The 15799-nt window shown below is 43.8% G+C and overlaps 1 protein-coding gene across 1 annotated transcript; it reads left to right on the top strand.

Moving 5' to 3' along the window:
- Nucleotides 1–258: 258 nt before the first annotated feature.
- On the top strand, nt 259–8194 carry HSP90AA1 (heat shock protein 90 alpha family class A member 1). Its single transcript, XM_074825124.1, has 11 exons — nt 259–415; nt 2087–2245; nt 2584–2950; nt 3476–3609; nt 4130–4438; nt 4779–4944; nt 5218–5408; nt 5529–5676; nt 6366–6634; nt 6972–7305; nt 7447–8194. Exons 2-11 carry the CDS (start codon nt 2087–2089, stop codon nt 7554–7556), a joined length of 2187 nt encoding a protein of 728 aa, XP_074681225.1. The 5' UTR covers nt 259–415; the 3' UTR covers nt 7557–8194.
- Nucleotides 8195–15799: the final 7605 nt, after the last annotated feature.

Below are 15799 nucleotides of genomic sequence, written 5' to 3'. Positions count from 1 at the left end.
CACCTCCTCCCCCGGCCCCGGCCCAGCCGGCGGTTGGGCGAATGGGGACGGCGCGCGCTCCGCCGGCCGCCGGCCCATGCGCAGAGCCCCACCCCCACCCCGGCGGGGACAGCGCCTGCGCGAGACTCGCGCTCTGACGCGGCCGGCTGCTATTGGCTGCGAGGGGGCCCGGCCCCGCCCCCCGGCGGTGTGGCCGGCAGGCTCCGCCCGCATTCCCCCCGTCGCCCCCTCCCCGTGCCGCCCCCTCCCCCGTGCCTGTCAGTGAAGGTTCCCGATGGTTCTGGAAGGAGGCGGCGCCGGGCCTATATAAGCCAAGCGGACGGCGGGGTGCGCGCATTAGTGGAGGCGCAGCCGTGCGGGTAGAGTGTATTTGCAGCTTCAGCGAGGAGAGCAGCAGCCCTTCCCCCCTGCAAAGGTGAGCGGTGGGGGCGGCTGTAGCGGTAGCCGGTTGTACGCAGGGGATGGCTCTTCTGAGGGACTGTGTCTCTATTAGCGGTTGGTGCACGCCTCCGCGTGGTGCTATACCGGGGGTGCGGGGGGGATCCGGGGGACCGCGTGGTGCAGGACGTGCCTTTTCTTCTTCCCCCTTTAGTCCTCGTTAAGGGTGAAGTGGGCTCGGAGGGGTGCTGGGTCTTGGGAGTCTGGGTATGGCTGTGAGGGGGTGAGGTGCTCTCAAGCGCGCGGTTTTTTGTTTTTGTTTTTTTTTTTTTTTTTCTTTTTGTTCCTGAAGTAACGTGGGGGTGAGGGGGAAGAATGGGCGGGCAGCTCTTAGTGGGGGGGGGGGGGGGGTTCTTTCGCTAGCAGAGCTTGGGAGGAGGGGGTGTAGATGGCGGGCAGAAAAGACTATCGCTTGGTGGGGGGGGGGTTAGCTGCCGCCTCGCAGGGCTGCAGGGCGGGGGGGGTGACCCGATTCCGGTTCGGTGCGGAGGAGCAGCCGCGAGGGGGACGGACAGGGAGGGAAGTTCGCTGCCAATGAATGGGCGCTCGGCCATGAGAGCGCAAGATGGAGGGGCTGTGGCGGGCGATCCAGACCGGGCAGGCGGCTGAGGCGGGCGTGGGGAAGGGGCGGTTCGGCGGTGCACTCTGCTCGCGGGGGGGGGGGGCGGGGGCGCGCGGGGCTGGTGCTGACGGGGAGTGGGCGGGAGGGGGGGGGGAGCGGGCGGGGAAGGCTCTGGCAGTTTCTAGAATCTTTCCTGCTTCCGGCGAGAGCCTGCAGGGGGCGCTGCGGGGCGGCAGCTCCCGCCCGCGGCTCTGCTCTGAGCAGCGTAGCGGGCGCCGGCTCCTACCCCAGGGACTTTTTTTATTATTTTGTAACTTCGGTAGCGTTGCGGTGGAGGATTGCAGTATTGCGCTTGGTCTCCGTTCATTTTGTAGGGATTGAAGTGGGGGGGGTGGTAGGGGGAGGTTCTGCGTTTTGAGTCGAATCTCTTGCTCCTCCTGAGGCTTGACTCGCGCAAAGGCTGTTGTAGGCAGCAGGAGGCCGGGCTTGTTCGGATAATCCCTCCGTTGTAGGACGGTGACGAGTTCGGCTGGACCGTATTGGTACATAAGTTGTAGTTGTGGCTCGCGTGTGCATCTGAATAAAATGAGTTGTGTGAGCCAAATATGAGATGGACGTGAGAACAGGAAGGCACTCCGGATAGAGACTGTACTGTGAAAATCGGCTAGAGAGTAATGCAACTAACACCACGTGCTGGGCTGAGTTCTTAGTTGCATTTTACCTTCTTGTAATGTGTGTTTGGCCTGTGATGAGGGGAAGGTAAGGGTCGTACATCAATTTGTAAATTGAGGGAGAGGAAAAGTTCTGTGTTACCGTAAACGGTGCAAACCAAAGTGAGTGTAAAGCAAGTCTGCAGTTAAAATCTTGTATCTAGTTTCTGGATTTCCCAAAATTCCTGAATACCGATAGGAAATAAGATCTGGGGGTTTTGGAGTGTTTTGTGTTTTCCTATGGTGCTATATTTGAAACTACATAGTTAAATTCTTTTATCTCAGTATGCTATTGTCTGCCACTGCCTGCAAAAAAGCACATGTGCACTGAGCTGTTCCGGATGGGATGGGATTTCAACTCCCCCTCTTGTTACAGATGCCGGAAGCTGTGCATACTCAAGATCAACCAATGGAGGAGGAGGTGGAGACCTTCGCCTTCCAGGCTGAGATTGCTCAGTTGATGTCTCTGATCATCAACACTTTTTACTCCAACAAGGAAATCTTTCTGAGGGAGCTGATCTCCAATTCATCAGATGTAAGTACCTTAACTTCTAGCCTGGTTCGTGTCAATAGACTAGTGAAATATTTAGGAATAATCAGGGAATGTTAAAGCCTCATTAAACTGAAAGAGGGTAGATTTAGAGTAGATATTAGGAATAAATTCTTCACTGTGAGGGTGGTGAGACTCTGGAACAGGTTGCCCAGAAAAGTTGTGGCTGCCCCCTCTGTGGCAGTGTTCCAAGGCCAGGTTGGACGGGGCTTTGAGCACCCTGGTCTAGCGGAAGGTGTCCCTGCCCAGGGCAGGGGGGTTGGAACTACATGATCTTTAAGATCCCTTCCAACCCAAACCATTCTATAACTATTCTCTTGCAGGCTCTGGACAAGATAAGATATGAGAGCTTGACTGACCCAAGCAAGCTGGATTCTGGAAAAGACCTGAAAATTAACCTCATTCCGAACAAGCATGATCGCACTCTGACCATTGTGGATACAGGCATAGGGATGACCAAAGCTGACCTGGTTAACAATCTCGGTACTATTGCCAAGTCTGGTACCAAGGCTTTCATGGAAGCGCTGCAGGCAGGCGCTGATATATCCATGATTGGTCAGTTTGGTGTTGGCTTCTACTCCGCCTACCTGGTTGCTGAAAAAGTGACAGTGATCACCAAACACAATGATGATGAGCAGTATGCTTGGGAGTCATCAGCTGGAGGATCTTTCACTGTCAGGCTTGATAATGGTGAGTACTAAATGTTTGTGCTCAAGAATACTTTCTAAATATTTCTGGCATTCAAATACCTATTCCATACATGGAAAATGGGAAAAACAACAGATAAACTGTAGTGTGCTAGTCACGTGTCTCATCAAGCACAGGCACAGCTGTTCCCTTACCATTCCAGTTCTAGCTGTTGATACATGATAAGGGAATGTGTAAGTGAATGGTACATTATAATGAAAACGTAGCTTTTAAAGCTTATACAAAGGAATATTTCTGTAGACTCTACAACTCCTTTATATACAGAAACTTGAAAGATAACACATGAACAGACTAAGTGAAAATCTCCTTAAGCATACCTGAAATACATGCTGGGTGCAGAAGCTTGAGGAAGTGTCTGTAAGGCTGTTACTCTACACAGAAGCTTATGTTTACTCAGTGTTGAAGAAACTGCTGATACAGCAGTGCCTTTTTAAAGAAGGCATGTTTTGGAATTTGCGAAAGCCTAGTCGACTGCTGCACAAGTAAAAACTGTAAATTAAATTCTAGGTGAACCTTTGGGCCGTGGAACAAAAGTCATCCTGCATCTTAAGGAAGATCAGACCGAATACCTGGAAGAGCGGCGAATCAAGGAAATTGTGAAAAAGCATTCTCAGTTCATCGGCTATCCTATTACGCTCTTCGTATGTACCTTGTTTGAATTAACTTAATAACTTAAGTATTGTCACCTTAAAAGAAGTGCGTTTTTGAAATTTAAGAAAGCAGTCCATGTGTATTTTGTTAATTGATATTGTTCAGATGTTACATGGATGTAGCTCTTAAGAAATGTAATTCTGTTACAGGTTTATTTTACAAGACTACTAATCACAAATTTATTTCTTAAGACTAAGTAAAAAAAAGTGTTTCACCAAGCTAGTACTATCAGTTGCCAAACCATTGAGGAAATTAATTGCATCTTGATGTATTGTTAGTGGTAATTCAGTGTAATTAAACAGAACTACCAAAAACCTACCATGTAAGCACATGGAAATAAAATGCCACTTGTCTCAGCACCCAGCATCTGAGTCCTTAGTTGAGTCTAGGAGGAAAACTTGATGCCATGTTCATGTAGTTTCCAGCTTTGTGAGACTACAAGGGATACCGTAGGGCTATTAATGATAAAACTTCTAGGTTTCTCAAATCAACTAATGATATCTTCTGTAGGTGGAGAAGGAACGTGACAAGGAGGTGAGTGATGATGAGGCTGAGGAAAAGGAAGAGGAAAAAGAAGAGAAGGAGGAAAAGACAGAAGATAAACCAGAGATAGAGGATGTTGGTTCTGATGAAGAAGAGGAGAAGAAGGATGGAGATAAGAAGAAGAAGAAGAAGATCAAGGAGAAGTACATTGATCAGGAAGAGCTCAACAAGACCAAGCCAATTTGGACCAGGAATCCAGATGACATAACCAATGAGGAATACGGGGAGTTCTACAAGAGTCTAACTAATGACTGGGAAGACCACTTGGCTGTCAAAGTAAGTTATTGTCTTTTTTCAGGCACATTTGCACTTGCTACTAAAGCTGGAAGCTTGATAAACATGCTACTGAACTCTGATCCATTGTCCCAGAGTTGCTGTGATAAGTTGCTTAGTATTTGGAGTGATACTGCTTCAAACACTTAAACATGTCAGGGTGGCACATGCTGCAGTTACTCTGGCTACTGTTAAGGCTGTGTTTATAATCCTGATCAAATCCACGGTAAATAAAAGTGCAGATGCCTTAGCAGTTTGTAGCTTAGTCATTACCAAGGCGATTAAAGTCACTGAAGTGAGAGCCATACAACTTGACTGAAATGATCATTTTGCTTTCCCACAGCACTTCTCTGTGGAAGGGCAGTTGGAATTCAGAGCTCTCCTGTTCGTCCCACGGCGTGCACCCTTCGATCTCTTTGAAAACAGGAAGAAGAAGAACAACATCAAGTTGTATGTACGCAGAGTTTTCATCATGGACAACTGTGAGGAACTGATCCCTGAATATCTGAGTGAGTGTGTTTTTCAGGAAGATATTTCCCAAAATATTAGAGAAACTGCTTAGGAATTTTGTAGTTTCCTTTCATATTTAAAGAAATTCAGGAGGGGGAAGACAGTGTCCTAAACAGAGAGCTGATCAGGGTAGGATCTGAGCAGTTGAAAGTACTGCTTAGTTTGTGTTGTCAAGAAACATTCATAATTTTAAAAGGGCAAAGCCACTTAAGGTGGTGACTGGTACTCTTTTCTTTGAGACCTGCAAAGCTAATTCTCACTTTACCTTCCAGATTTCATGAGAGGTGTGGTGGACTCTGAGGATTTACCTCTGAATATTTCTCGTGAAATGCTGCAGCAAAGTAAGATCCTGAAAGTGATCCGGAAGAACTTGGTGAAGAAGTGCTTAGAACTTTTCACTGAGTTGGCTGAAGACAAGGAGAATTACAAAAAGTTCTATGAGCAGTTTTCCAAGAACATCAAGGTTTGTAGTCTTTCTGCTTAATATTGATGGTAAAAACTATAGATTGTTAAGCCTGAAATACTAAACTACCACAGTTTTTATCTAAAGGAATCACTTAGTTTTTTTCTTCTACTTCTGTAGCTTGGTATACATGAAGATTCCCAGAACCGCAAGAAGCTCTCAGAGTTACTGAGGTATTACACATCTGCATCTGGTGATGAAATGGTTTCTCTGAAGGACTACTGCACTCGGATGAAGGAAAACCAGAAGCATGTCTACTACATCACTGGTGAGTTGGTAACAAATTGTCCGTAAATGCAGGTACATACATAGGGTTATCTTTTTGGGGTTAGAAAATAGAAAATAACCATGGCAGTTTTCTTGGTGAATTCAGAAAAATGCAAGGAACCATGTGCAGGATGTGCCTGCATACTTACTGTGGTAGTTATGGTTCCTTAATATGGTACTATGTCCACGAGGACAGTGGGACTAGCTACAGATAATGAAGTGCTCCTTGCAAAGCTAGCTTATGGTTTTTACCCCTGTAAGCCCAGAAAGTATGCTTCAGAGCCTTTGAGGTGCCTTTAAAATAGCTTTGTGTTCTGGCTTTAGCTAATAAATTTGGCCAGGAGTATCTGAATTAAGATGTAATGCTCAAATACAAATGCTGTACAGAGCTGCTCAGTTCTCCTTGGCAGGAGTAGGAAACCCTTCTTACCTGGCATTCCAGGAAATGTAAATTTACTTTCAAACCAGGGAAGTACTGCAAGCTGTGGTGCCAGTTTGAAAGGCCTGAGTCTCTTCAGGCCAGTCTAATTGCAGTAGCTTGTTGGTACCTGTTCCGTGCCCCTTTTTTTCCTCTGGTATGGACATCAAGCATCACTGGAAATGTTGCATAAGCACTTCAGAAAACAAACAAACTGCCATGTTAGAGTGCCGAGGCTCAAACCACAACTGTGGCATTCTTGCTTCTTGCAGGTGAAACAAAAGATCAGGTGGCCAACTCTGCTTTTGTGGAGCGTCTTCGCAAACATGGCCTGGAAGTGATCTACATGATTGAGCCTATTGATGAATACTGTGTGCAGCAGCTGAAGGAGTTTGAAGGCAAGACCCTGGTTTCTGTAACAAAAGAGGGTTTGGAGCTTCCAGAAGATGAGGAAGAGAAAAAGAAGCAGGAGGAGAAGAAAGCCAAGTTTGAAAACCTTTGCAAAATAATGAAAGATATCCTTGAAAAGAAAGTAGAAAAGGTAATTGGTAGTATGCAGTTTGTCTATATGTAACAAGTTTAATGATCTGAAATGAATTTGGTGCAGGGAAGGCTTATCTAAGGTCTGTTATGATTGCCTTTCTGAAAGAGCAATCTCTGCAAGATAGAGCTTTAAATATATAGAAAGGTGTCTTTGTTTTGTTTTTAGTGAAGTTAAGTGGCTCTATTGAGTTGGTATTGCAAATTCTTCAGCTCTATCTCCTGCATGACATGTAGTGGCATTTCAGAGTTGAACCGCAGTTAAATCAGTGGGGGATAATAAATGAAGTGTATGTGTTGAAATGTTAAATGATGAACTTTTGTATTCACTCTTCTAGGTGGTTGTGTCCAATCGTTTAGTCACTTCTCCATGCTGTATTGTAACAAGTACATACGGCTGGACTGCCAATATGGAGAGGATCATGAAAGCACAGGCTTTAAGAGATAACTCCACAATGGGATATATGGCAGCCAAGAAACATCTGGAGATTAATCCTGATCATTCCATCATTGAAACACTGAGGCAGAAGGCAGAGGCTGATAAGAATGACAAGTCTGTGAAGGATCTTGTCATCTTGCTGTATGAGACAGCACTTCTGTCCTCTGGTTTCAGTTTAGAAGATCCTCAGACACATGCCAACCGCATTTACAGGATGATCAAACTTGGCCTGGGTAAGTTGGAAAATCTGTCTCCAGTAAACTCAGGGTGTGGTTACGTGCCCTTGCAGGGTACTGAGTGTCCTTGAGGTGCGAAGGAGAGGAAAGCCTTGAGCTCTAATACCAGCATTAATGGTGTGTGTGTTTCCTGTACAGGCATTGATGAAGATGATACTGCTGCAGAAGAGGCCAGTCCAGCAGTTACTGAGGAGATGCCACCACTTGAAGGAGATGATGACACATCACGCATGGAGGAGGTGGATTAAAACAGTTTACAGGAACTCATGAATGTTTCCTTGGCTAATACGAATAAGTTATATTTTGTATATTATGAATGTTACCTGCCAAAAAAAAAAAATCTTTGACACTTTGTCTGCATTCCCTCTTTATATTTATTTTCAAAGATGTTATACCTTTATTTTTGTTACATTGCTTTTTCAGCTGATGTGAGATACAAATGCCATTGAGGGAATATTTTCTTTAACACTGTACAACCCTAAACAGGCAAGTTGAGAAGTAGTTATTTTTGTCTGTATTAGCTGGTTGCAGGTGGCAGGGTTTTTGACTTATTCTTAATTGCCAGAAATGTGGGAAAGTAGCAAAGATGGTATGACATCAGGATGTTTAAGTTTGTTTAGTGTTATACAGCTCTTCAACTCTAAATATGTCTAACATACAGTACCTAGTAACTAGGTATCTAGAAGAGCTGAAATACTTGGGGAAGCTTTAACCCTATTGCTCCTAACAAGGTCTTGATGTTTAAAGTTGTTTTTTATACTGTTTAAGGATTCTGGATTGCACTCTACCATAGAATAGAATCCACTGTAAATCTTTATTGTGACTTATGCAACTCTGCATGTACAGTTCAAACCTAGAACTGTAAGAATAAAAGTGTTAAGAATGAGTCCTGTTGCTGACTTGTCTCTGTTAACACTGGGAACAAAACCTGTTACTCTTTGTGTCAGTTGTTGCTTTGGATCTTGAACACTAGCTGCTGCCTTGTTAAATCTACAGTACTGCGTGCTCTGCAGTGCCAGTGCAAACCAGTGCCACGTAAAAGCAAAGTCAGGCAGTGCTTAAAGATCTTAAGGCGATTTTAATCTCTGTAAAAGTGATTTGTCTTAACTTGGGTTTGATTTGCCTTAACTTTTGTTGATACTCTTTGAAGACTTCCAAATGGATCAAGGCTCCGAAAGCCTGATTCATGGTGCTGTGCTGAGCTTTGCATGCGAGGTTAAGTAGTCAGCACTGCGTCCTACAGGCTTTTAAGCAGCTATTGCACTGGGCTGCATTCTGTATTCCTTGACCTTTGTCATTGAAGGAAAGGAAAAGGAAAGCAGCAGGCCCTTCCTTGACTTTGGACAGGTAATACTTGGTATTGACAGCAAGTGTGAGTTGTGTGAACTTGGTCAAAGCAGCGCTCCTCAGGGGCTGGGCAGAGTCCAGTTCCTGCTTCACACAGGGGCGAGGGCACCGGCCAGTTAGCTCAGGGGCCGTTGGCAGTCACTGCTAACTGACACAATGCATGGCAGTTTCCTACACTGATCTGCTCACGTTTTGGTAAATCATTCTGAATTTTCTCAAAAAGAAACTAAATTAGTGATTGGGTATGAAAACAAACTGCTTCATTAGTGTTGACACAACTGCTGAAGGCATAATGTGCTTGAAGGCTTTTTTTTTTTCCTACACCCTAACTGCTTCACTGAAACTCCCACGTTCTTCAGACTGCAGTTGTATTAGATCCTGCTACTGCAATAAGGAGGTACTCACAGCAGTAACTGAGATGGGAAATAGATGCCACTTTCCTTCTATGGTTCAGAATCTTAAATTTATGAAAGGAAACACCCCTTTCAAAAATACTTTCCTCCCACAGTTCCTGGTGTTTTACATGCTCTGTCACGTGGCCAAAGTGTGTTACAAAGCTTGTTCCAGTTCTTGGTGACAAGAGAAATTGTCTCGTGACACCTACAAAACAGCTTGAAGTCACAGTTCACTACACAGGGGGCATGTCTTCCATGCCTGTCATGCTGTGTCATGACATAAAATGTCCAAAATCACTTCAAATTAGGTATTTCAAAAAGACGAAGACACGGGTGCTTACCATGGCAGTGAAAAGTTAGAAGCAAGGTGAAGGTGTAAGCGATGTCCAAACATGGAAATAATTGTCTTGGGCAGTGAGGCAAGAGATTTGGTTCCCCCCACACCCCAGCCTGGGGGCAAGGCGAGGTCTACTCAGAACTTCAGTGTCCCCTTTCTAGTCAGCAGGCATTCATTCTCAGTTAAGCAGCGTGACTAGGATGAGGTTTATTTCATGCATTCTGTTACCTTGTCCCATAGTAACGAATGCACTGTTGCTATAGGAATGAGGTCAAAACAGATGCAGTCTTACCAGCTTGTAAGAGGACTTGCACAGTTCAAACCTGTGCATCAGGACTGACTTCGGTGCACGGATGATAGAAGCAACGATCAGAAGGTGAATGCTTCCATCTCGGTGATGCTCAAATGTTGAAAGCTGTCAGGATGACAGATTTCAGTTTGCTCTAGGTAATTTCTCCAAGGCCTCACTGGCAAAAATTCTTAGTAGTATTGTACCAAAACTAAGGACTTAAAGCAGGTGGATTTTAAGATATGTGTGTCTTGTGACTAAGATAATTTACAAGATCTTTAATAATGTGTAAAAAATTGTGAAAATACCTGCCAATTAGTACGTTGAGATCTAAAATTTACAGTGACAAAAGATGCCAAAGACATTTCCAGTTGGTCGGTGAAGTGATGGCTGAAGTCTTTGGCTCAAGTCTTTACCCCCCTTAGAGCTCCCCTTATTTACCAGCTTTTTGCTGAAATACATTTTAGGAAGGACCCTGTTACCAAAAGTCCTCTTGCTCAGCTGCCTCTTGTAGTTCACAGTCTTTGTTTCTCACGCTTTGTGCTGTTCTAACAGTGGATAAAAGTGTTGCAGAGCAGTTGCAGTTTACAGGGTCATTTCTTCTAAGCAGAAATGTACAACAAAAGTTCAGCAAAGGGTTAGGTACCGATAACTAAAATACATTTCTCCTTATTTGAGCTGCAGGACAGTGGAGCCAACTGCTCTAAGTGATTTACAATAAAACTTAGCACAGCTTGATGTTGTGCTTGCTCCTTGCCTCCTGGTTTAGAGCTTATACTGCTGACAATCGGAGGTCTCGTTAAAGTTCATCACAACAATTTGCTATTGATAATAGTCCTTTTGAAATCACACCAGGGTTAAGGCACTGGGATACTGAATTCAGAAGTACTCTCACGGAGCTGCTCTCTCTGGAAGGAAACTGCTCTGTATGTGTTGGATTTTTGAACCTTAGGAGCTAAAGTGCTGGTGCCCCTGTTGCTCTAGTGAAAGGCTCCCGCCATTGCATGCCCTACAGTCTAAATTTTGGATGTCGGCGAGGAAGAAAAATGGCTTTCATTGTCCCAGAAATTGCAACAATCGGTTGAACTTATTTCCAAATGTAACAAGGAAAGGAGCACTGAAAATACATGGGTAAATTCTGTGCTGTGGTGAATGAAGGGGAGCTGGATTCATTTTTGAAATAAAAATTCATCTAGAATGTGCTATTGATAGCCCACATACATAAACACTGTTATGGCATTCGTGGCCAACGATGCGTCTTGCCGATGAAGGGTATTCTCAGGTATTTTGCATTCATCTACAGCTAACTATGAAATGTGAATTTATTCATGATCTTAATTTGCATTTGGAGGTCTTAATTTGACAGTAGATGCTTTGGCAAATAGATCATTTCAGATGGTCTTCTGCCTCTGCATAACTTAAACTTTTCTGCTGTCGGGATTTGCTTAGTAGTGAGGGCACCCTAAAGAAAGAGTGATCTGGAGCTCAGCTTTGTACGTTTCTGATACTTCATTATGTAGTGATCTTGTTCATTATCTTCAACAAAGCAAACCTTCCCTAGGAAAAAACCTAAGCCATACTGGACATTGAAAAGTGATTTCAGACAAAGCTTTGCTTTTGTGCTAGCAAATTGTATAAAACATTGTATTTTTAAAAAATTAAGGCTAAAAAAAAAGAACTGAACTCCACCCAAAGCATGGCTGATCCAAGGAGGAGCAGATGTAATTTTCAGAGGAGCATTCAGTTTCCTTAGCAGCAGCTGTGTGAAGAGTCAGAGTTGCATGATCTTTGGTACAAAGGTGCTGTTTTGTTGGGGTGGTGAGGGCGAGGAGGGTGCAGGGCAGAGAGTGTTTGGCTTTACCACTGCACAGGGTTCTCCTGATTTGGACCATTAGCCAAGAGTTTCATTAGGGCTTTAAAATACACAACTATGGTTTCCAAGTGTATTTCATTATGTCATTTTTTTCTTACCTATTTATGACTGATTTGTAAATGATATTGTTGAGTTGCCTTTCTGTATTAGAAAAAAACATACTCCGTAATAGTTTCTAAAGCAAAAAAACCACCTCATTTTTTCCCGAGTACTTTTCAAGTACTGTTCCACTAGTTTTTCCTGAAGCAGTATTTAAAAAGCTGCTAACAGGCTTCTGTTACAAAGTAGAAGTTACATAAAAAGATGTGTAGAGTGATTTATGAAATGGTAAGGGTGATAGTGTCTCCTGCAAAGTGCCACGGGGGGTTGTGCTCTACTTGCTAAAATGCTCTCCAGCGTTCTTGCTTTGCTTTTTTCCGGCCCCTGTGCCAGAGAGTTCTGTGTGCTGGCAGTCTGTGGGAAACCCACCCGGATATCTTGGTGATTCCTTTGGTGGGAGATGGACCTGGCAGCACAAAACTCACCTCGCTTATTTGCAGTAATTTTATTTTAGCTTTTAGATGCTTATTGTGGTTGCTCAGAGGATGGATCACTTCATGCAGACTGCAGTGTGAATTTCACTAGCGGTAAACATCAGAAAGGAATTAAACCTCTGCTGATGCACAGCATGCCAGAGGCAGTAGTTTTGGGAGATGTGTTCCATTTAGAAGATCCACAACTTGTTCTTACACCTCGAAACTCAGTCCTGCCAGTTACAGAGTCCCACAGTGATACTTCTATGGAACTGGAAAATTATTTTCAAATACCAGTGGAAATAATTGGTAAGGAGACAGCTGCTTTTCCATCAAAATTAGTGTAATCCTGTGAACTGCCTCAGAAAACTAGAACTACTGCAGAATCCGAATGGCCCCAGATGTTTGAATGCTCTTCACCCTTGGAGATCGAGCCTTCAAGATCTGGGGGATTTCTGGAAAACTATTACAGCTGCTCTGCTACCAGAATGGGACAGTAATGTGTGTGAATGAAGAGCAAACGTTTCCAATTGTATACTGCACTGGTGAAAAATTAAGGGAAAAAACCTTCATGTGCCCTAAATTAATATGGCTATAATAATAATAATGATAATTAAGAATAATAGTATCCACAGTAGTTGGTCCTGTAATTAATGTACTGTGAAATTTCTGAAGTTATCCTAAAATTCCTTTGTGCAGTGGTTGAAGTCATGTAGTAGAATTAAAGCTTCAAAATCGTCACTGTCACGGACAGGGCTGGGTCCTGCTTACTTCACTAAATCCTGTGGTAGATCCATGCTGGATCTATACACCTGGGCAGCTACAACTAAGGGAGGGCCTTGAGAAGTTCAGATGATTAAAGAGGACAAAGTCCATCTCACTGTCCCAATTAGTGCGTCTCTCTTAGGATCTTAAAAGAAGTACTGGTTGATGGAGTTGGGAAGGCAAGGCTTCTGGGAAGAGCCAGCCCCTCCTTCAGACTTCCTGGGGTTTTTCTATGGAAACAGGAGCACAGGTTCAGCTAGATCTGGAAATACTTTTTTATATTTTTAATTAAGAGTAATGCAGGGGATGATGTAGTGATGTATGTATGACTGGGATATTCTTGTTGCCTTCTCTTCCAGGTTGTTACTGAGGCATTTGAGAGTGAGACTGTAAACGCAGTGTGCTGACTATTGCTCATTTTCTTCAGGTTCCTCAGTGGACGAGCTAGAGAATTTGCCATACTAATCCCTTCTGGAGTTATAACTTAAATGCGTTTGCTATGTTTTAGCAATTTGGAATGATATACTTAATTTTAGTAATTTTCTAAAATTTAGATACTAGTTTTTGTCAGAGCTTGTATATGTTGAGGCAGATCTGAAAATGAAGCATTAAGAAGTTAGGAAATACACCCCTTGGTCCCGTGGTATTCTGTCTGTGTGGTCATAAAAAGTACCTGGCATTTGAGAGTGCCCTGAGAAGAAGAAAATGCATTTTTTATTTTTCTACTGTAAATTGTGCAAATATGTGTGTATACAGCATCTTCATTCCCAAGAGCTCCCAGCTGACATATGAACTATTATTTCCAGCACTCCAGCTAAGATGCCAAATCTCATCCCTGAAGCAACGCTGTGCGAAGAGAAAAGGGACCAGGGTCAAATGCAGTGGGGCCAGTCCTTGTAACCACTTGCTGTGGAGCCCCAACAGCTCCTTCTGTTCTGCTTGAGAGGAGGCCACGAGATGCACTTCCTGACAGTACAACCAAGCAGGATTTTAGCAATTCCAGGGCCAGGACATTATAAAAACGCTCTGGGAAGCTGAACCAACTGTTAAGGCTATTGCACAACACAGATCCCTAAGGGAGGGTCATGCTAGCGCAGTGAAGACATTCTCTGCAGCTGCTGATTTAGATTCTTAACACTGTCAGCATGTACTGTAACACTAGTGACCACATGCACCATTTCAGTCTGGAATTAGATCCAGAGCAGCTGATAATAACAGACTGTAACATTCATTGAACGGAGTCATGACAATTAAGTTTTCTTCCTACTCAGTTCTACATTAGTCTCCTGTGCTTTTCCTCCAGCCTGCTTTCCACCAAGCAATAAGAAAGCAAGACAAACCCTATAAACACCCATGATTCCCATGCATGATTTGGCAAAAAATTATTTCCAGGTTTTCTTTTTCTGAAAAATGAGATAATAGATCTGTTCTGTACCCTCATGCCACTTTTGCCTGGCTGAAGAGGTGAGTTCTGGGATCTGTGGAATATTGGTAGCTCCAGATAGAAACAGGGTGTCTGTACCGTCTTGTTCCCTGAACACTGCTGTCACCCTGAAGTCCTGTTATACCTGAAGGATCTCACAGACCCCAGCCAAAGTGAGAGAGCTCTGTAATTTTAAATTGAAAAGCTTTCAAATTTGGGCTGCTGGTCACAAGGCAGTTCCAGCATGAGTTTAGACTAAATGATTTGCTAAAACTTGGTAACCAGTCAGAGAAGCAGCTTATTGCGAGAAGTCAGCTTAGTCCTTGCCCAGTTTACAAAGCCCCTGTTCAGCTTTTGTGCTGTCTGCCTGTCTAAACAACAGTATAACCCTAATATTTAACAGAAAAGGCAGAAACGGCAAAGAAGTGGCTGACTATTGTATTCCTCAAATGATGCTAGTGCATCCCTGGATGTTCAGCTGGCATGAAGTCCACTGGAAGTAGCAACTAAAATAAGCAATATTCATCCCCAAAAGCCATGCACATATCCAGGCAAGTAAGAACACCACGTGTTAGGAAGCAAGTGGCTTTCGTTAAATGGGATCCCAAAGTTCAGCAAAACATTAAAGTAAAATTAAGGTGGGGCAGAACATATGTAAGAGAAGTCTCTGAATTCACCTTTGTCCTTCACCTGGTAGGATTAGATCACATCACACATTGGAAATGGTGGTGCCTTTGGAGTGGATGTGTGTGGGGGTTGCCAGCTGCATTATTCAAATACTTTGCTGTGTTACAGCCTGCAGAGCACACAGAGAAATCCGTCCGGCAGCCAGACTGCGGCTCATTGGCAGGTGGGGTGATGTGTATCAGCCTTCAGTTCGACTTCACAGCCTGATTTCTTCAGATGATGCAATTACTGATGAAACTGAGCGAAGAGGAGGAATGGGCAGAGGCTGTTAAAAAAAGCAGTAGCATGTTAGTCATGTATAACCGGGGCTTTAGGAAAGGGAACCTGTGATCACCTTCCTTGCCTCCTCAGTATCCTAATTACAAGACCCCAGTCTTGTACCTAAGGAAGTGGCTGAGGGAACAAAGGCAGCCATAATGCCTTACTTTTACAGCCTCAAAAGAAAGAAGGGGATGTGGATGCTCCAGGGACATTACTATAAAATACTTCAGAACAGCATCAGCCTGTCAAAAAAATCTGTGGGTGACTAAAGAGCTGTCTTTCAAGTAAGGCAAAATATTTCCTCTCCAGTACTCATGAACAAACTTGGAAATAAAACAGCAGTCCAGCCAGTCTTCAAAAATTAAATTCTCTCTCCAAATGCCAGCATGGCTTCCTGGGTTATTAACACTCTGCTACTATGAGATGTTTGGTTTTATTTTTGTTTTGAGAAAATTCGGTACCCTTCAACTTTCCTGGCCAGCTGTGATGTTCCAAAGGCAGATTAAAGAAAACCAGGATTACAGTTTTACAAATGGGGAAACAAGGTTTAAAAAGGGCTCAAGTGATTTTTCCAAGGTCAGTTATTCCATGCATCAAGACAC

Source organism: Strix aluco, chromosome 4 (assembly GCF_031877795.1).
Source record: "Strix aluco isolate bStrAlu1 chromosome 4, bStrAlu1.hap1, whole genome shotgun sequence".
NCBI lineage: Eukaryota > Metazoa > Chordata > Aves > Strigiformes > Strigidae > Strix > Strix aluco.
This window is presented reverse-complemented; position numbering and strand designations above follow the sequence as displayed.

Excerpts from the sequence above, each read along its gene's own strand:
- HSP90AA1 (XM_074825124.1), top strand. The coding sequence starts at position 2,087 with ATGCCGGAAGCTGTGCATACTCAAGATCAACCAATGGAGGAGGAGGTG. Across the intron at positions 4,439-4,778 it reads AAGACCACTTGGCTGTCAAA|CACTTCTCTGTGGAAGGGCA; the intron begins GTAAGTTATTGT and ends GCTTTCCCACAG. Across the intron at positions 6,635-6,971 it reads TTGAAAAGAAAGTAGAAAAG|GTGGTTGTGTCCAATCGTTT; the intron begins GTAATTGGTAGT and ends TCACTCTTCTAG.